Genomic DNA, 21,031 nt, shown 5'->3' with positions numbered 1-21,031 from the left:
GCTACCGCACCTGGCTTATCTTTGTCTCTTTAAGCACCTTCATTTTACATTCGATTTTATTTCTTCAAAATAACACAAAAGATTCTTCCTTGAAATCTTTCACCCTCAAATGTCCAGTCCATCTCTCACCTTGCCTTTTCGTGTGATGTTTCAAAAGACTAGCCCCTTAACAAACCACTTTTTCAGGAACTGGTAAAATTTTCCTCATCTGTGAAATCTGTAGGTAGAACTAAGAGATGATTCTCAGTTATTCGGTGTTCACTTTGTGCCCACTACCTCCTTTTCCTCACCTCCCACTCGTTCCTCAACCTATGTAAAGTGATTTCTGCCCCTCTATTAAATGGAAACGGTTTTCTCAAAATTTGTAATCGTCTAGTTCCTGAACCCAACAATCTTCTCAACCCTCACTTACTAGATCTCTTTGAAGCCTCAGACATGGCTGCCCTGTCTCTGCCTGGCATCCCCCACCACCTGCTTCTCTGACTGCTCCCCAGTCTCTCCTTTATTGGTTCTCTTCCTTTGATCATCCTCAGGGCTCTTCTGGTCAACCCCCCTTGAAGATCCTCGAAGGCTCAACCTCTACTGGGAAAGGAATGATGCTCTCATCTATTCCTCCAGACCCAACTTCTCTTGAGCTCCAGACCTGCTAGCTGGAAAGCTCCACCTGAGTGTCATGCTGTTGCCTCCAACCTCCTTTGAGCACTTTATTACTGTTAAGCAGATACACCTCCCTTTACGTATATAACTATTTGTATATTGTCTCATTACACTGCAAGTTCTATGAAGACAGTGACTTTATCATTTATACCTATTGTCAGGCAGTGCCTTGCTCCTAACAGGTGTTTAATAATTTTTTTTTTTTTTTGAGATGGAGTTTCGCTCTTGTTGCCCAGGCTGGAGTGCAATGGTGGGATCTCAGCTTACCAAAACCTCCACCTCCCAGGTTCAAGCGATTCTCCTGCCTCAGCCTCCCGAGTAGCTCTCTAGAGCTGGCACCTGAGCAGAGCCTGACAAGCTAGAAAATGAAGTATGTTCAGGGAAAGGAGCGTCATGAGGCAGAAGCAGCACAGATGTGAGGGAACACGTGATGAAGAAAGGACCACAGAAAGTCAAGGTCAGAGGTTGTACTTCATCCTGTGGGCAGTGGCCCAGGTAACAATGGTGAAGAAGTGATGCTCTAGAGAGCAGAGATACACTTCCACCCACCCAGTGTTTCATGGCAGGCATTGTGTCACCCTTGGGAATCCCTGGCTCCCTCCCTGCCCCCTCCATGCTGGACAGGATGTCTGCTGCCTGCCCCAAGGGGTCAGAGGAAGCCAGGGCCTCTAGGGCTCAGTATTTTTATCAGCCTAGGAAACAGGAGACACAGAAGCGGAAACCATGTGGTCAGAGAAAGTGAACAGCCCTTATCTCAGGGGAACCCCCACCAGGGCTGGGGGCCAGACACCAGGGAGGGACGTTGAAAAGACAGTGGTCCGGGGGGCCCAGGTTTCAGGGCTTATTTTGCTTTGGTTTTATGTAACTCTTGCAGAAGGGGAAATGATGTGCTTAAAAACCAGTGAGACATCTCTTGGGTGGAGGAGCAAATTTGGTCAGCAGAGTTTTCCATGATTTCTCTCTCAACCCCCAGCTTGGGGATCCTAACCCCAACTCCCCCCAAGGCCAAACCTAGGCTCTTTGCATGCCACTTCCGAAAGCTCCGGCCTGTGAGAGGAACCGGACGCCAGGGTCACACACAGCTTGAAGTCTCTTCTCTGAATCACAGCAGCTTCCTCTCACAGGATCTTTCTCACCAGCCCTTCCCCCTCTTGCATCCTGAACATCTGCCTGGTCCTTTCAGAGGCCTTGGGACTCCTCCTAACATCGGGTTCTCTTCTTCAAGGATCTCACGCCTGCCCACCCATGTTCCCATGTTTCCAGAGGCTTGCCCTCCCTGCCCTCTACTGCCTTCCACTTCCACTCCTGGGGTTCTCCTGTAGAGACTGAAAAATAAGTTTCCGATTGATAAGATGCTGGCTCTGGTGTAGATATGCAGACTGCACTCACCAGCACATGCCTGTAATCTCCTTGCAGCCCTGTCCTTCCTTTCTGCTGAGTTCCCAGATGTGTCCTGAGTGATAGCAGTGGGGTCTGGTCTGCCATTTCCTATCCTAGTTTCCAGGGAGCCCCCCCCCACCTCTCTGTGGGCATCCCAGACTCTCTCCCTGCACCCCTCAGGACTTCAACCACTGGTTCTTGAAAAAGGAAATGTTTATAGGGAAGGCTATGCCTGGGCTGCCCAGAGATGAACTCAGGTTTAGGATGGGGCAGAAGCTGAATGGCGGAGATGAGGATTGGGGCCCTGGAGGAAGAGAGATACAACTGACAAGCTACAGGGCAGAGATAGATGGAGCCAGAAGCCTGGCTAGCCTTGGGTGTGGAGTTGCGGTTGCCCAAGAACAGACAACCCAGGTTACATAATTTTGCTCTTTCCACCTCCTTCCCCTGCTCCTAATTTTAGCAACTGAAATTCCACTCCCCCATAGGGCTTTTCCTCCAGCCATGCTGCTTGTATTCCCCATCCTCCCAGTCTCCTCATGGCCCCCCAGCCCTGGCTACCCCCAACTCGCTCATTCAGTGACTCAGCAAAGGGAAAGCCCTGTGTTGGGGGAAGGGGGTGTTAAGTGGGGAGGAGGATGTGGTTCAGCTTGGGGAGCCAGGGAGGGGAGGGAAACTGGTTTTGTTCCCCTTTTTGCCTCTGTTCACATCTATTTCTCCAGCCACAGACTGCAGGGTGAACAAGACCCCAGTGCAGGGAGCGGAGTGAGACTGGATGGCAAGCTGGGCCTTCTCAGGGCTGATCTGAGCGGGCATGCACAGGCTTCTCGCCTCCCACTGAGGGCCCGTGTTAGCGTGTGCGTGTGTTGCAGGTGTGTGGGAGCTGTGGGTTTCAGCAGGCGGGCGGGAAAGGAGATGTCATGGGTGATGAAAACCACAGCAATGGAAAAAGACAGAGGAGACACTGGGAGTGAGATGTGGAACCAGGTCTTATTAGGAAATGGAAGAGTCAAGGAGCAGTGGTGGCGGCCCGCACCCCCCACCCCCACTTGTTACAAGTTTCGCCCCCACCCATATCCTCTGCTGAGCAGCACCTGGCTCTTCCTTGTGGTCCCCATCCTCTCCCTTACCCTTCCTTCTGCCTCATCCTGAGGCTGCGGCCCCAAAGTTTCTTGCTTCTTCCCTAGGGTCACTTGAGGGCCTCTGCATGGCGATTCAGGGCCTGAGAAAGGGCTGTCACTGCTCCCATCACACGGCCCAGCTCCCAGGTCTCAATCTGGCTTCGGAATCGCTGCAGAAAGCGATCAGGGTGCCAGCGGACCTGCTGGACCCTCAAGTACCTCCTCAGAGCACCCTGCTCCTCCAAAGGGGGGGCCCCTGGCCACCAGGGCTGCAGCCATGGCCTCTGGGTCCCCTCCCCCAGGGCAGGGCCAGGGCACATCACCAAATCGCCAGAGGCTGCCCCTCCCTGCTCCTCTGGGGTGCTCTGCCCTAGGCCCAGCCCTGGCTGGTTTGGGCCCTCCGTCCCCTTGAGCCTCCTGCGCCCTCCTGGCTCGGCTCTCACGCAGTTCTTCCTCCTTGACCCGGGCTCGCTCTCTGAAGAGCCGCTGCTCTTCCTCCTGCTGTCGCCAGCTCTGACTGGAGCCCTCAGCCCGTGGGGGTCGACGGGATCCCTCTGCTTCTCGCTGCTGCTGCTGGCACTTCTGGGCATGTTCCCGGGCCAGGCGATCTGACCAGGCTGAGAAGGACTCAGGTTCCTGGGTCTCATGGGAGGCATCACCTGTTTGGGAGGGTGGGATGGGGGTAGTCGGAGAGAGACTGTGAGAAGGTGATGGGCCTCAAGAGGGAGGGAAGCACAGAGGAAGGGGCAGAGGAGCCTAGTATGATGCATTCATGCAGAAGGAAAGCAGCTAGCGGGGAAGGGCAGCTGTGGATGGCAGAGGGCTTCTCACCTTCAAATCTCCCCATGACTTCCTGCCACTCGTCCTCCAGCTCACCCTGGAGCTTCTGTCTCCATTCCCGCTCCTTGGAGGCATCATCTTCTTCCTCCTCTTCAGCAGAATCCCAGGGGGGTCCCCAGCCCAAAATTTGGCCAGGGGTCTCCCCATCCTTATTCTTTATTCCCATGGCAGAGGGACAGCGGCTCAGCAGTGGCAGGAAGAAATCGGTGTAGGCTGTTGGTGGGAGAGCAGGGAGCAGAAGTTAGCTGGGACTCCCACTCCTTGGCAGGGCTGCCATCTTGAATCCTGCTGCTCACCCACTCTCTTAGTCTTAGAGCAATGGAAGGGTGGCCCACATGGATGCCCCCTGGGTATCAGGAAATAACCATCACTGACAAATAGACTGATAGTTTACCACATGCATGATAAGTGTGGTAGTTTAAAATATTCTCACCTGTGTCTCTGCAAACTATTTCAGTGTCCTAGAAATTCTACTCTGCCAACAGACATTTTCTGACCTGCCTCCAGCCACCAAGGCAGTGCCAAAATTCTTTGACTATGTATTTCACTTTTGGCTTAAAAATACTGTCACTATATAAATCCCTTATTTTCTCACCTGAAACCATACACCAGACTGGTAAACAATCTGAACACTCTAGGCCATAAATACACAAATATATAATGCTTATCTTTTATTATCACTTATCAGTAAACTGAGTAAAGTAAATGTTTTCAGGGACATTTCTCTCAGCCATCCTTACTAGGGGATGATGGAAGAGGGGTGGGGAGGGGAACCAGCAACAAGTATGAGCCACAGAATGCGGGCAGCAGCAGAGCAAGCTCTTTCCAAATGACTGCTGACTGAGGGCAGGGGAAAGGGAGCAGAGTATGACAGAGGGTCTCACCCACGGGCTGAGAGAAAACAGGAGAGGAACTGACATTCCTCAACTCCCCTTTTCTTCAGTCCCAACCTCGCTGCATCCGGCCCAGGGTTAGTTGAGCGCCACACTACTTCCTTCACTGCCAACCCGGGCACCCTGTCCAGGGCCACGTGCTGTGGCTGCCAACCACCTCTTTCACTGGTGGGGAGGGTGGGGGGTAGAAGAAGGGGAGGGAGGCAGCCTTCCTTCCTGTGGACCTACTTTCTTTCCCCAGGGTTAGAGGAAATGGGCTAGCAGTCCTTAAATCTTTATTCGGTAGTGCTGGAAAGCACTGTTTACCTGGCAGAAAGCTCGAACAGGGGAAGGCACAGCCAGGAAGGCAGGAATACAGAATGACCCAGACTTGGCTGGCCAAGGACCACCATCCCTACCCAAACCACATCAGGGTGAGGGGAGGGGGACACTTCTCCCTAGTGCTGCTGTGACCTGTTATAGGCCCTCTGAACCTGTCCCACCCAGGGAGTACCTGGTCCTGTCTTTCAGTCACACATTCCCCATCTGAGCTCACTGCAGGTGTGAGCATGGTGGGTGCTAAGGCTTGCATGGGAGATTTATAGTCACAGGTTTTAAGGAGTAGGGCCTCCAACTATAAAAACATAAGTAAACTATGGCACAGAATATTAAACAGCCACTACAACTGAGGCATGTGTTTGAAAAATGCTAGCTACAAAACCGTAGAGAGGATGAGATCCTAACTGTCTGAAACAAGAGACCAAATCCTATGGCTAGAAAAAGAGGCCGGGTGTGGTGGCTCATACCTGTAATCCCAGCACCTTGGGAGGTCAAGGCAGGTGGATCACCTGAGGTCAGGAGTTCGAGACCAGCCTGGCCAACATGATGAAACCCTGTCTCTACTAAAAATACAAAACTTAGCCAGGAGTGGTGGCATGTGCCTGTAATCCCAGCTACTTGGGAGGCTGAGTCAGGAGAATCACTTGAACTGGAAGGCGGAGGTTGCAGTGAGCTGAGATCATGTCAGCCTGGGTGACAGAGTGAGACTCTGTCTCAAAAAAAAAAATAAATAAAAATAAATAAATAAATAAATAAACTGGCAAAAAATACGTACAATTTCTAGCCTATGGGTGGTGGGGCTGTGGGTGACTTTCCCCCCAATTTTATTTGACATTTTAATGTGAAAGGGATAAAGTTGAAATTTTCTTTTTAAAGAAAGAAGAAAAAAATGTGCTATTAACAGTGTACTGTCTTCCCTTCCAGTCCTGTCTTGGTGTACCTAAATGCATACATATGACACATTTATTCAGAGATATGTAACCATACTAAAATATTGCTTGTCAACTTGCTTCTTTCATTTAACATCTCATTTATATTATTTTCCACAGGAGTATACACAGTCTACCTCATTCTTTTTGATGACTGTATAGTTAGTGTTCCACTGTGTGTACAAAACAAATCTCCTCACCCCAATCTCCACAGACTTTGTTTCCAAAACTGTTCAGCCTCATGAGTACCTTTGTGGACTTGCTACAGTCTTTCTGTGGCGGTAGATTTTCATAAGTGGAATATCTGAGTCAAAAAACATGTATAATTTTGTCAAATTGCTCTCAATAAGTTTGTGCCAATATACAAGTGTGCCTATGTCTCCTTTACCAAAATTCAATATCATCAACCCTTTTAATTTCGTCAGTTGGGCAGATTGAAAAATGATTTTATTAATGATTTTTTTTTTTTTTTCATTTTTTTGGCTTTTTAAAAAAATTTTATTTATTTATTTTTTTTAAGACGGGGTTTCACCATGTTGGTCAGGCTGGTCTTGCACTCCCGACCTCAGGTGATCCGCCCGCCTTGGCCTCCAAAGTGTTTGGATTACAGGCGTGAGCCACTGCGCCCAGCTGGCTTTATTTATTTTTTGTGTGTGTGTGTGAATGAACTGCTCATAATCTTTGTCTGCTTTCTCTTTGGAAATTATACATATTCCCCGTCTTAAAAAAAAAAAAAAAGAAAAAAAAGGCCGGGCGTGGTGGCTCATGCCTGTAATCCTAGCACTTTGGGAGGCCGAGGCGGGCAGATCACGAGGTCAGAGTTTGAGACCATCCTGGCCAACATGGTGAAACCCTGTCTTAAAAAAAAAAAGGAAATTATACATATTGACATGAGAGTTCTATATATTGTATGTGTTATACATGTTATAAGTATTTTCCTCATCTGTGTTTAAAAACACTTCATTTTTTTTTTTTAAATTTGAGACAAGGTCTCGCTCTGTTGCCCAGGCCGGAGTGCAGTGGCATGATCTTGCTTACCGCAAACTCCACCCCACCTGGGCTCAAGTGATCCTCCCACCTCAGCCTCCTCAGTAGCTGTGACTACAAGACTACAGCCACGTACCACCATGCCTGGCTAATTCTGTATTTTCTGCAGAGGCCAGGTTTCACTGTGTTGCTCAGGCTGGTCTTGAACTCTTGGACTCAAGTGATACACCTACCTCAGCATCCCAAAGTGTCAGGATTACAGGTGTGAGCTGCCGAAAAATTTTCATGTAGTTAAATCTGTATCAACATATTATTTTCTGACTTTTTATTTCATTTCACTCTTAGGAAGGCTCTATTTTCAGATTATAAACCTTTCCCTGGTCGGGTGCGGTGGCTCACGCCTGTAATCCCAGCAATTTGGGAGGCTGAGGCAGGCAGATCATGATCAAGAGATCAAGACCATCCTGGCCAACATGGTGAAACCCCATCTCTACTAAAAATACAAAAATTAGCTGGGCATGGTGGCACGCGCCTGTGGTCCCAGCTACTTGTGAGGCTGAGGCGGAAGAACTGCGTGAACCCAGGAGGCGGAGGTTGCAGTGAGTTGAGATTGCACCACTGCACTCCAGCCTGGCGACACTCCATCTCAAAAAAACAAACAAACAAAACAAACAACTTTCCCTGCATTTTCTTCTACTACTTTAAATATATACTTACTTTTATTTTTAGAAATTTAAAAACTCAGCTGGGCGCAGTGGCTCACACCTGTAATCCCAGCACTTTGAGAGGCTAAGGTGGGTAGATCACGAGGTCAGGAGTTCAAGACCAGCCTAAGCAAGATGATGAAACCCTGTCTCTACTAAAAATACAAAAATTAGCTGGGCATGGTGGTGGGTGCCTGTAATCCCAGCTAGTCGGGAGGCTGAGGCAGAGAACTGCTTGAACCTGGGAGGCAGAGGTTGAAGTGAGCTGAGATCATGCCACTGCCCTCCAGCGTGTTGCTGTAGTGACAGAGCAAGACTCGGTCTCAAAAAAAAAAAAAAAAAAAAAAAAAAAGACATTAAAACTCAAAAAAGTACAAAGTATAATACAATACACACCCCTATTCCTACCACAGGGTTTGTTAATATACTGTCATGTTTGTAACATTGTTTATTTTAAAGAAATAAAATAATCACAGATAAGGGTAGTTTTCTGGATACTGCCTTCCAAGTTTCATTTCTCCCCAGACCATCCGTCCCATGAATTTGGTGTGTACCTTCCTGTCATATTCAGGTGTTTAATCTGCTAGAATTTACTTTTTGATTAGGTGTGAGGTAGGACTCTTGTTTTTCTCTAGAAGAGCCAAATGTTCCAACATGGTATATAAAATAATTCACCTGGCTGGGCGCGGTGGCTCACTCCTGTAATCCTAACACTTTGGGAGGCTGAAGCGGGCAAATTACGAGGTCTTAAGTTCAAGACCAGCCTGCTAACATGGTGAAACCCTTTCTCTGCTAAAAATACAAAAATTAGCCAGGCATGGTGGTGTGTGTCTGTCGTTCCAGCTACTCAGGAGGCTGAGGTGAAAGAATCGCTTGTACCCGGGAGGCAGTGATTGCAGTGAGCCGAGATCTGGCCACTGCACTCCAGCCTGGGTGACAGAGCGAGACTCCAATTAAAAAAAAAAAAAAAGTTCACCTGGTCGGGCACAGTGGCTCACGCCTGTAATCCGGCACTTTGGGAAGCGGAGGTGGGTAGATCACCTCAGGTCAGGAGTTCAAGAGCACCCTGGCCAATATAGTGAAACCCCATCTCTACAAAAACAAAAATTAGCCAGACACAATGGCAGGTATCTGTAATCCCAGCTACTTGGGAGGCTGAGGTAGAAGAATCACTTGAACCTGGGTGGCAGAGGTTGTAGCGAGCTGAGACTGTAGCACTGCACTCCAGCCTAGATGACAGAGTGAGACACTGTCTCAAAAAAAAAAAAAAAAAAAAGTTCACCTTTCTCCAGTATTAGAAATGCCCCCTTGATAGCAACTTAGCAGTATAGATCAACTATTCCCAATGCCCTTTAATATGTTGGACTTTCATACTGAGAAAAATAAATATAAAAAACATTTTAGCTGAGTGCAGTGGCTCATGCCTATAATCTCAGAATTTTGGGAGGCTGAGGCAGGCAGATGGATCACGAGTCAGGAGATCGAGATCATCCTGGCTAACATGGTGAAACCCTCTCTCTACTAAAAATACAAAAAATTAGCTGGGCATGGTGGCACACGCCTGTAGTCCCAACTACTCAGGAGGCAGAAGGCTGAGGCTTGAACTTGGGAGGTGGAAGTTGCAGTGAGCCAAGATCCCACCACTGCACTCCAGCTTGGGCAACAGAGCGAGACTCCGTTTCAAAAAAAAAAAAAAACCATTTTGTGGAATGGGTGCGGTGGCTCACGCCTGTAATTCCAGCATTCTGGGGGGCTGAGAAGGGCGGATCACTTGATGTCAGGAGTTCAAGACCAGCCTGGCCAACATGGTGAAACCCCATCTCTACAAAAAACACAAAAATTAGTCTGGGCACGGTGGCTCACGCCTGTAATCTCAGCACTTTGGGAAGTCGAGGTGGGTGGATCACCTGAGGTCAGGAGTTTGAGACCAGGCTGGCCAACATGGTGAAACCCCATCTCTACTAAAAATACAAAAAATTAGCCCTGTGTGTGGGGGGGTCCCCTGCAGTCCCAGCCACTTGGGAGGCTGAGGAAGGAGAATTGCTTGAATCCAGGAGGCAGAGGTTGCAGTGAGTCAAGATACCACCACTGCACTACAAATTGGGTGACAGAGGGAGACGCTGTCTCAAAAACAAACAAACAAACAATTAGATGGGCATGGTGGCGAGTGCCTGTAATCACAGTTACACAGTTACTTGGGAGGCTGAGGCAGGAGAACTGCTTGAACCCAGGAGGCAGAGGTTGTAGTGAGCTGAGATTGCACCACTGCACTCCAGCCTGGGCAACAAAGCGAGACCCTGTCTCAAAAAAAAAAAAAAAAAAAAAAAGCATTTTGTGGAGGAAAAATATACTTTGTTTTAGTGATGGAAGCATTGATCTTCTCTGACCTATTAGAAGACATGAGCTCTATCTGAAAAGAATGGACACACTATCTCTTTAAAAAACGGTCCTACCGCCGGTGCAGTGCCACGTGCCTGTAGTCCCAGCTACTCAGGAGGCTGAGGTGGGAGGATTGCTCGAGCCCAGGAGTTCTGGGCTGTAGTGTGCTAATGCTTAGTGCAGACACCAAGTTCAGCATCAATATGGCGACCTTCTGGGAGTGGGGGACCACCAGGTTGCCTCAGGAGGAGTGAACCGGCCCGGTCAGAAACTCCCATTCTGATCAGTAGCAGGATCGTGCCTGTGAATAGCCACTGCACTCCAGCATGGGCAATATAGCGAGACCCTGTCCCCCAAAAAACAAAACAGAAAAAACCCATTCCTTTTAGCTGGGTATGGTGGCATGTGCCTGTAGTCCCAACTACTCGGGAGGCTGAGTCAGGAGAATCACTTGAGCCCAGAAGGCGGAGGTTGCAGTGAGCTGAGATGGCACCATTGCACTCCAACCTGGAATGAGACTCCATCTCAAAAAAAAAAAAAATAAATAAAATAAAAATAAAACCATTCTTTTAAAAAATGTCAATATCAGCAGCTTATACTGATGACTGACTGATGCTCAGAGGAGGAACAGGAAACAGCAGGTGGGGTGGACAAAGGGGGCTTCAAGGAGATTGCCGCCAGGCGAGATGGCTCACGCCTATAATCCCAGCACTTTGGGAGGCCGAGGCGACTAGATCACGGGGTCGGGAGTTTGAGACCAGCCTGGCCAACACAGCAAAACTGCATCTCTACTAAAAGTACAAAAATTGGCCGGCTTGGTGGTGGGCACCTTTAATTCCAGCTACTCGGGAGGCTGAGGCAAGAGTATTGCTTCAACCTGCGAGGTAGAGGTTGCAGAGGGCCAAGATCGTGCCATTGCACTCCAGCCTGGGTGATAAGAGCTAGACTCTGTCTCAAAAACAGAAACAAAACAAAACAAAACAAACAAACAAAAAAAAAAAAAAAAAAAAAAAAAAAAAAAAAAAAGAGGTGGGGCTTCTGCTGGGCTGTGAAGGGAGAATGACTTTTAGCAAAGTGGAAATCAGCTGGAAGGGAAGGTGACAGGCTAGAGATGAGCAGGCTTGGCTCTGTGTATGTGTAGCACAAAGCAAGGCTGGAAAGCCAAATGGAACATAAATTGGATGGCCTCAGGCACTTTAAAGCAGGGCCACAGCCTACTTGTACTGTGCAAGAGTAGAGTGGGTGATGGGTGTTAAACGTCTAGTGTTGTGCTGGCACAGTGAAGAAGTGCAGTAAATGCTACATTTTAAAAAATTAAATAAAACGGCCGGGCGCAGTGGCTCAAGCCTGTAATCCCAGCACTATGGGAGGCCGAGGCGGGTGGATCACGAGGTCAAGAGATCGAGACCATCCTGGTCAACATGGTGAAACCCCGTCTCTACTAAAAATACAAAAAATCAGCTGGGCATGGTGGCGCGTGCCTGTAATCCCAGCTACTCAGGAGGCTGAGGCAGGAGAATTGCCTGAACCCGGGAGGCGGATGTTGCAGTGAGCCGAGATCGCGCCATTGCACTCCAGCCTGGGTAACAAGAGGGAAACTCCGTCTCAAAAAAAAAAAAAAAAAAAAAAAAAAAATTAAATAAAACATATTAAAAAACCAAAAACCCAAAAACCCAGATTGGCTTTGGGCTTTATTTTTTCTGCAAAAACTGTGAGAAAAAATACCCCTATTTCTCAGTTTTCGTTAACTCTGCTTTATGTAAAGGTTATTGTCTGACTGAGGTTTGTTTATACACAGTCTTTGACAGCTAAGACCTACTCCCCATGTTGGGCTGAGTTGGTGGTTCTAAAAAGAAGTCACCAAAAGCTTAAAAGGTAGGGGCCATTCATGATGTCTCATTGGCTGTGATAACCCAGCCCAGTCACTCCAATATGTGCTGGCACATCCTTCCTCACACCTAATGTAACAACCACCACCAGGGGATTCTGGGTCATTTAATCTGTTCAAAGAAGATATTTTAATTTTTCTAAGGCAGGGTAGTCTATAAAAAAGCTGGAAGCTTGACTCTGCAGAGAGCATAAAAAAAAAAAAATGCTGGAAGCTGAATGAGATGAGCCTTTCAATCAAGGAGTTAGAAGGCCATCTGGTGGCAGGGCTGGCAGGGGACCAGGAATAAATAAGGCCAGAGAGGACACAAAGATATGGGAGTGAAGGCCCTGAGCTGGGAAGACAATGACCTGAGAGCTGCGAGATTTCAACCAAGTTCCTGAACCTTCTGGGCTCTGCTTTCCTCATCTGTAAATGGGATACTAACACTCTCACAAGCTTCTTAAAATCCAGTACGATAGGATTGGGTGTGGTGGCTCATGCCTCTAGTCCCAGTACTTTGGGAGGCTGAGGTGAGGAGACTGCTTGAACTCAGGAGTTGGAGAACAGCCTGGATAACATAGCAAAACAGTCTCTACCAAAAATACAAAAAATTAGCTGGGCATGGTGGTGTGTGTTTGTAGTCCCAGCTACTAGGGAGGCTGAGGTGGGAGGACTGCTTGAGCCCAGGAGGTAGAGGCTGCAGTGAGGTAAGACTGCACCACTACACTCCAGCATGCGCAACAGAGTGAGGCCCTATCTCAAAAAAACAAAACAAAACAAACAAACAATAAAGGAAATTCCTACCACACTATCAGAGGCATTTTTACTACTCTAAAAGCCTTAGTTGGGGAATATAAAAATAAAAATAGCATACTTATTATTTGGCAAGTGTCAAAACTGCACTAAGTGCTTGCCTCATTTGCTCATTCAAAATCCCGTTTGTTTGGGAGGCCGAGGTGGATGGATCACCTGAGGTCAGGAGTTCGAGACCAGCCTGGCCAACTTGGTGAAACCCCGACTCTACTAAAAACACAAAAATTAGCCAGGCGTGGTGGCATGTGCCCGTAATCCCAGCTACTTGGGAGACTGAATCAGGAGAATCACTTGAACCTGGGAGGCCGAGGTTGCAGCGAGCTGAGATCATGCCACTGCACTCTACCCTGGGTGACAGGGTGAGCGACTCTGCCTCAAAAAAAAAAAATAAAATAAAAAAAGCTACTCTTTTGCCTTCCAGGGTTCTGCCTCTTACAATATGAGCTCTCAAGTTAGATGCCTATACTTGGTAAACTTAGTTTTACGTAAAAACAACAACTGAAGAAACAAATCTGATTATGCTAGCCTATGTCAGGTATGTTAAAGGAAATTTTTAAAAAGGGAGGTTTTTGGCCATATGGGGGAGGTTTCGGGGGAGGGGCCTTTTGTCTATACTTGAGCTGGGGGATGCTATGAGTAGCAAACTCAAATTGAGTTAGGATTGTTCATCCTGATCTAGAGGTTTTCCTCTAATGTTCTTACTCCAGAAGGAAATCTCTAGATGGGGAAAGGTTTTGCCTTTTATTCTAGTAAGAAGGGTTCTAACTCTAAAGAGCTGCTTCCACCACATTATAACATCACCAGGTTCCCCATCTAAATCCTTCAGTGTCAAATGTTTTTGGGACTTGATAGGGCTAACCTAAAAGTACACTTACTGTATATTAGGTAGCCCAGGAGGGCCTGGGCAGCCCCAAGAACCTAACACTTGAGTGTTTCTGCAGGGAAATGTATGAATATTGACATCAGTAGGATAAGAACAAATCATAGAAAGCTTACTTTAGTTCAGATTAGGTTTCTGTCCCCAAATGAATTTTGGTGGCAGCCTGATGAAAAATGTTTGGTTCTCAGAGTGTTTTTGAATTTAGAATTGTGGGTAAGGGAGCATGGACTTGTTGATAACACAAACAGGAACAAGGCCTGGCATAGCGGCTCATGCCTGTAATCCCAGCACTTTGAGAGGCTGAGGTGGGCGGATCGCTTGAGGTCAGGAGTTTGAAACCTGCCTGGCCAACACGGCGAAACCCCATCTCTACTAAAAATATAAAAATTAGCTGGGCATGGTGGCACACACCTGTAATCCCAGCTACCTGGGAGGATGAGACAGGAGAATCACTTGAACCCGGAAGGTGGAGTTGCAGTGAACCAGGATCGTACCACTGCACTCCAGCCCAGGTAAGAAGGGTGAAACTCCATATTAAACAAACAAAAAATGAAAAAGAAGCCGGGCGCGGTGGCTCACGCTTGTAATCCCAGCACTTTGGGAGGCCGAGGCGGGTGGATCACGAGGTCAAGAGATCGAGACCATCCTGGTTAACATGGTGAAACCCCGTCTCTACTAAAAAACTACAAAAAATTAGCTGGACATGGTGGCGCGTGCCTGTAATCCCAGCTACTCAGGAGGCTGAGGCAGGAGAATTGCCTGAATCCAGGAGGCGGAGGTTGCGGTGAGCAGAGATCGCGCCATTGCACTCCAGCCTGGGTAACAAGAGCGAAACTCCGTCTCCAAAAAAAAAAAAAAAAAAAAAAAAAAAAAAGAAAAAGAAAAACAGGAACAACAATCACCAGCATCTACCAATTGCTTATCTTGTGTGCCAGGTACTCTTATTATGTATCTTATTATCAGTTGATTCTCAAAACAAATATGGCACAACATGCGTACCTTGAACATGGGCACAATAACTGTACAATGCTATAAGGTATAACACAGGACAATGTAGCTGTTAAAAGCATGGACACTCTATCTAGGCCACCTGGGTTATAATCTCTGCTCTACAAGTGAATAACTGTAACTTTGGCAAACTTCTCTATGCCCTGTTTCCTCATCTGGGAAATAGGGGATAATATCAGTACTCACCTCGTAACATTGTTGTAAAGGTGTTACTTTATGAGAACTGCCTGGCACATAGCAAAGGTTATGATTTTCATTTTTGCACATGGGCAAACTAAGCCTCAGGTAACCTGTCCAAGAATACACAGCTATCAAGTGTGAAGCTGGGATTTGGAGTTGGGGTTTGAATCCAGGCAATCTAACTCCAGAGCCTACCTTCTATGCTACTATTTGGCTACAAGCAAACAACTTGTCAAGGAACAAAGTAGCTACTAAACTAGACAAGATGTGAGATTTTAAGACCAGTTGCTGTTTTGGAAATGTTGGGTTCTTCAGACAACGGTAGCTCAAGAATGTAATGGCACAAATGACAGTGACATGCCAACTTGGTTAACTCCTTCCCTAGGTACTGATGACCAAATAACTAGCTTATTTCTCGGCTATTGGTTGGCTTTCATTTCAGGTCTGGTCAGTTGCTCATGACCTTGTTCCCCACTGGACAGACTCACCATCTGGGCCCTGGCGGGCAGCAGCATGCAGTGCCGTGTCCCCATGGCGGTCCTGGTGGGCAGGGTCAGCCCCAAGCCGAAGAAGCAGGCACAGGGCAGGGGCATCGTGGCGGGCACAGGCCCGGTGCAGTGGTGGGGGCTGCCCAGCATCTACATCAAGGCCTGGGTGTCGCTGGAGGAGGGCTTGGGCCCGGACCAGCCGTCCTGCAGACAAGTAACGACGGAAGCGACGTTCTCGGCGTTGGCGACGGGAAATGGAGGCCATGGAACTCTTGGGCTGAGGAAGGAAAAAAGGCAGCAGTCAGGACTTCAGCCTTGGCTGGTGCTTCTCCCTCCATCTCTGACATCCCCTGTTGTTTCTCCCTTGGTTCCGTTTTTTTCTAACAACTTCAGCAAGAGATGAGGCCTATTCCAACCCTGATCCTTTATCAGATTATAGATTGGAAAAAAAATTTTGGGGGGGTGCTAGGATCAGAAATTTAATTTTTTAATGTCAAATTCGAGAAAAGGGTAAATAATTGGTTTAAGGCTCAGAAGCCCAGGTAAACTTTTAACAAAGAACTTTAAAAAACCCAACAAGGCCAGATGGGGAAAATTTTTATCAGCAGAATTCTGAGTTTTAAAAAGTCACAGATAATCTCCAATAATGATCTAGAAATTGAATATCATGTACCCGGCAGACAGATGTGGAGGCTTCTTCCTCTGGGACCTGGGGGGAGGGGTTACTCATCAGACCTGCCCCCGCCCCCCCCAGTACCCCCAGAGCTGTAGGCCCCAAGGCCTGTGTTTAAGACGCTCGGAGACTGGAGGCGGGAAGGGCGGAGACACTCCAGGATGGAGGAAATGGCGCAAGCTGAGACGCAGGTGGAGGGCGGAAGTGAACTGTGAGGGGCGTTACCGGATGTTGTTCCGCCCCGACAGGGTGGTTCTTGGTTAGCTGTCCCTGGGGAAACTAGGGAACTTAAGCTAAAAGGTCCGTCTGAAACCAGAAGACTGGACTAGAGGCGAGGAAAAGGAGGCGAGGGGAGGTCAGGGAGAAAAGAGAGCTATTTGGAGATTTTTTTACCCGCCTCCTCTAACTTGGCGGAGAGAGGAGATGGTTCCGTGATGGACAAAAAGATGAGAGAGAAAACGGGAGATAAAGACAGGATAAAAATCACATTAAATGTGGAAGACGAAAGCAAAAACCACCGTGGGCCAAGAACAGGGACAGATCAGAAAAAAGAGAAAACATACAGACAAAAGACGGAAGAAGACTAGCGTAGGACGGGGCAAGTGAGATGCAGAAATTTGGACTTAAGAAATATGTAGAGGCCGGGCGCGGTGGCTCAAGCCTGTAATCCCAGCACTTTGGGAGGCCGAGGCGGGTGGATCACGAGGTCGAGAGGTCGAGACCATGCTGGTCAACACGGTGAAACCCCGTCTCTACTAAAAATACAAAAAATTAGCTGGGCATGCTGGCGCGTGCCTGTAATCCCAGCTACTCGGGAGGCTGAGGCAGGAGAATTGCCTGAACCCAGGAGGCGGAGGTTGAGGTGAGCCGAGATCGCGCCATTGCACTCCAGCCTGGGTAACAAGAGCGAAACTCCGTTCCAAAAAAAAAAAAAAAAGAAATATGTAGAAAAAGATGGAGATGTTAACGGAGGCGGGGGAGGGGACGGGGGGTGGAGAAAGAGAGAAAGGGGGACTCTTCTCAACACACGTTGCACAACGATATCCTTACCTTTTCACCCCATTCACAACCCCTTGTGCTTCCTCTGATACCACCAATCAAGCTCTCTTTCTCTGACCCCAGTACTCCCCAACTCCGCCCCTGCCTCATCCCTAGACCTTTCCGACTGCGAAGGCTAACCTGTTGTAAATCCGCAGCTTTGGGCCTGGTCTCTGCTGCTCCCAAGCGGTCCCTTTGAGTACTGCCTGAGCGAGAAGTGCTGGAAAGGAGGACGAGTCATCAATGGGAGGATCAGATTGGGGGAGACACCCGGTGCAGGAGGCTGAGGGAGAAGGGGAGCACTAAGACCCAGGGGTGGTGGGGGACTGCAGCAACGAGCTGGAGGAGGAGAAGTAAGCGGTGGGGGTTGGAGCCATCTGGTACCTTGACTGTATTTCAAAACAGCATCGGCCATCACAACAGAAATGGCCAGTCAGTCCCAGGGTATCCAGCAGCTCCTGCAAGCTGAGAAGCGGGCAGCTGAGAAGGTGGCAGATGCCAGAAAGAGTGAGTCTCCTCTTTCCTCCCTTAGGAGTCTGGAAAGAAAATTGGGGGCGAGGGACAGCAAACATTTTGGGAAAACCCAAGGCTGGTGGGAAGAGAGCTAGGGTCTGGAGGCTGGTTAGGAGGGAAGAAATGGATAGATATTAGAATCTAGCACCTGGTTGGCCGAGAGAAGGCTGTATAACTTTCTGGAAGGGACTGACCCCTGCTATTACATTTTGTGTGGGGGGTCCATCCCCACCCACTGTCCTTTCTTCTGCCTCCAGGGAAGGCCCGGCGACTGAAGCAGGCAAAGGAGGAGGCACAGATGGAGGTGGAGCAATACCGCAGAGAGCGAGAGCAGGAATTCCAGAGCAAGCAGCAGGCGGTGAGTTGGGGCAGAGTTGGGATGAGACCCCGGTGCAAGTTGGTGGGTGCATCTAGTGAGGTGTGTATGGATGACTCAACAAGAAAATATGGTGGCAGCGGGCTGAGGCTGAGGGGACCCTGGCAGGGATCACGTCAGTGAAACTTTGTGATGATATGTAAGAGAGTCTAGGAGTTTTGAAGGATATGTAGAGCTGGTGAGGGAAATTGCCACAGTCTGCGTAAAGTATAACATCTATGTGGAGAATGATTAACATTTGTGGTGGAGGGTAGAGTTTTATGGCCACGGGTGGTGAGGTGGTGGGGATATTACAGTCTCTTTTAGGATGAAGCTGCATGTCAGGTCTAAGGGGAAAGGGAATTGTGTTGATCTCTCTTGTGTTGGGATATTTCTGTGGGATGGGGGTGGTTTCTGAGAGGGCCTTTCTTCCAGACTTTGCTTCACGATCTTTCCCTTCATATGCCTGGACCCTTGTCTCTCTGTTTCTGCTTTTCCCTCTCTTCCACCTCCCTCCCCATCCCCCAGGCCATGGGCTCCCAGGGGAACCTGTCGGCTGAGGTGGAGCAGGCTACAAGGCGCCAGGTGCAGGGCATGCAGAGCTCCCAGCAGAGAAACCGAGAGCGTGTCCTGGCCCAGCTTCTTGGCATGGTCTGCGACGTCAGGCCCCAGGTCCACCCCAACTACCGGATTTCTGCCTAGGACCACCGTAGGGCCTGACTCCTTCTGCCAGTTCCTTCCCTCAAAGAAATCCTCCAATCAAAATAAAAAATCACCTCCCACCATAATCCTTGTCTTCTTTCCACCCCCTAGAAATCCTGGGAGGCAGGATTCAGTAGTTTTCCTGTGAAACTTATAAATATCCTGCTCACATCTGAATCTCCCTGTTGTTCTTTAACCTTCACTGGGACTTTGTAAACTCTCAAGTCATTCTCACCTAACCCCTCTGTGAAATTTGTAACATGGGGAAGTAGGAATGTGGAAAACATCCTGACTTCAGCATCTGGCAGTATGGGTCCCACTCTTGACTCTGTCACTTGCTGGCTGTGAAACCAGGACAAGCTACTTAACTTGGTAGCCTCAATGTCCTCTCCTGTCAAACGGGGATGATAATAATGCCTACCCTGTGAGTGTTGCTTCAGTGATTATCATTCTGTAGAGTGTAGCATAGTTCCTCGCATGTAGTAGCAGTGATTCAATAAGTAGCAACCTTGTGATACTATTACCACCACCTGCACGCTGCCCAAAACCGACGCAGCTATTTCCTCACTTCTACCAGTGGCTCTCTAATTCCACATGTTCATTCTGTGACCTTAGTTATTTTCTGAATAACTGGTTCTTCTTTTTTCCCAGAGACCTTCTGATCTCCAAAAAGAGGAGATGATGACTTCATTTAGCTCCTCTCTTACAATTCCAGGTAGATAACTGCATTTTGTAGCCTGTCTTTGTTTTTCTTATGCTGATCTTTTTCTTTATTGGATTTTCCTCCTTTCCTATTTCCCCAAAGACTTATCAGATACTCACTGCTTTCTAAGATATAAAATGATACTGTGTCCCCTCATTTGCATGGCCTTCCTTTCTACATCCTTGACACCTTACTTTCCCATTGTAACAATAAAAAAAGTGTCAATAAAATAATTATTGGCAAATAAACTGGTGAGTTGAAGCAACCTCCTTTTGTCTCGTCATTTCTCATTTTTGGCCACTTTCTTTTTTTTTTTTTTTTTTTTTTGAGATGGAATTTTGCACTTGTTGCCCAGGCTGAAATACAGTGGTGCGATCTTGGCTCACTGCAACCTCTACCTCCAGGGTTCAAGTGATTCTCCTGCCTCAGCCTTCCAAGTAGCTGAGATTACGGGTGTGCGCCACCATGCCTGGCTAATTTTTGTATTTTTAGTAGAGATGTGGTTTCACCATGTTGGTCAGGCTGGTCTCAAACTCCTGACCTCAAGTGATCCACCTGCCTCAGCCTCCCAAAGTGCTGGGATTATAGCCATGAGCCACCACGCCCAGCCTTCAGTCACTTTCTTGTTCCTTGTTTACAAATTCCCTAAACAGCTCAAATGGCTATCCTTTGAAACCTGCTGGAGAAACAAGAACAAGCAAGTACTTTATTATTTCTCTAAACTGAGAAACGTGGTTCCTCATTTGGGAATCTGAGGACTATAGATGGCAACTGTAGAGAACAGCTGGAGTGTAGGAGCAAGTACTCTTTGTCCCCTTACTTTGCATTTTCTTCATAGCACTTACTGCTACTTGTTTTCTGAAACAAGATCCCGCTCTGTTGCCTATGCTGGAGTGCCAGCTCACTGCAGTCTTGACCTCCTGGACTCAAATGATCCTCCCACCTCAGCCTCCTAACTGAAACCACAGGCGAGTGCCACTATGCCTGGCTAATTTTAAAATTATTTTTGTAGAAACGGGGTCTCACTGTTGCCCAGGCTGGTCTCAAACTCCTGGGCTCAAGCAATCCGCCAGCCTCAGCTTCCCCAAGGGTTGGATTACAGGCATGAGCCACTGCACCCTGGCCACTTATTGATACTTGACATTGTATTTGTGTTTATGTGTTTTCTTCCGTTATGTAAACACTGTGAGAACAGGGTTGTTCACTGCTGTGTCCCCAGATCCTAGGACAGCACATGGCACAGGGTAGGCAGTTGGTAAATACTTTTGAATAAATTAAATGATACTTGGGAAAGCAGCCCTTCTATGACACCATTCTTGAATCAGTTACTTCATTTTATTACTGAAGATAAGCTTGCTTCACCAAGGATTTGAACCAATGAGGTAACCTGTAGTGTATTTAGCAATGGGATTCTTTGAGCAGGGAGGCAGAATACAATAGAGAATTAGAGGTGTTTGCATTCTGGCTGCAACCTCACCAGCCGAACTGCTTGGAACATGTTGCTTTGCCTCTGTCAATGAGATGGGAATAACGGTTCCTACTCCGTAGTATTAAATGATTAAACGTGCTAACAGGGAGAAGGCAAAACGTTTGTTATTTG

General features: G+C 47.9%; 2 protein-coding genes across 3 annotated transcripts; one reads left to right on the top strand and one right to left on the bottom strand.

Moving 5' to 3' along the window:
• Positions 1–3,008: 3,008 nt before the first annotated feature.
• On the bottom strand, positions 3,009–16,314 carry NFKBIL1 (NFKB inhibitor like 1). Its single transcript, XM_032269070.1, is given in 5 exon segments — positions 3,009–3,409; positions 3,411–3,817; positions 3,990–4,211; positions 15,448–15,724; positions 16,121–16,314. Coding segments are annotated over 5 exon segments (1,146 nt in total). The 5' UTR covers positions 16,178–16,314; the 3' UTR covers positions 3,009–3,226.
• Positions 16,315–17,299: 985 nt separating this feature from the next.
• Positions 17,300–19,692, top strand: ATP6V1G2 (ATPase H+ transporting V1 subunit G2). 2 transcript variants are annotated; one of them, XM_032269072.1, is made up of 3 exons: positions 17,300–17,511; positions 17,929–18,029; positions 18,555–19,692. In XM_032269072.1, the coding sequence occupies exons 2-3, from the start codon at positions 17,970–17,972 to the stop codon at positions 18,726–18,728; spliced, it is 234 nt and encodes a 77-aa protein (XP_032124963.1). In that variant the 5' UTR covers positions 17,300–17,511; positions 17,929–17,969; the 3' UTR covers positions 18,729–19,692. The 2 variants fall into 2 exon arrangements, with proteins under 2 accessions (XP_032124963.1, XP_032124962.1); XM_032269071.1 differs by having other exon boundaries at positions 17,304–17,665.
• The last annotated feature ends 1,339 nt before the right edge of the window (positions 19,693–21,031 follow it).

The sequence above is a fragment of the Sapajus apella genome, unplaced genomic scaffold (genome assembly GCF_009761245.1).
Source record: "Sapajus apella isolate SASKATOON/1434 unplaced genomic scaffold, GSC_monkey_1.0 scaffold188, whole genome shotgun sequence".
Taxonomy (NCBI): domain Eukaryota; kingdom Metazoa; phylum Chordata; class Mammalia; order Primates; family Cebidae; genus Sapajus; species Sapajus apella.
This window is presented reverse-complemented; position numbering and strand designations above follow the sequence as displayed.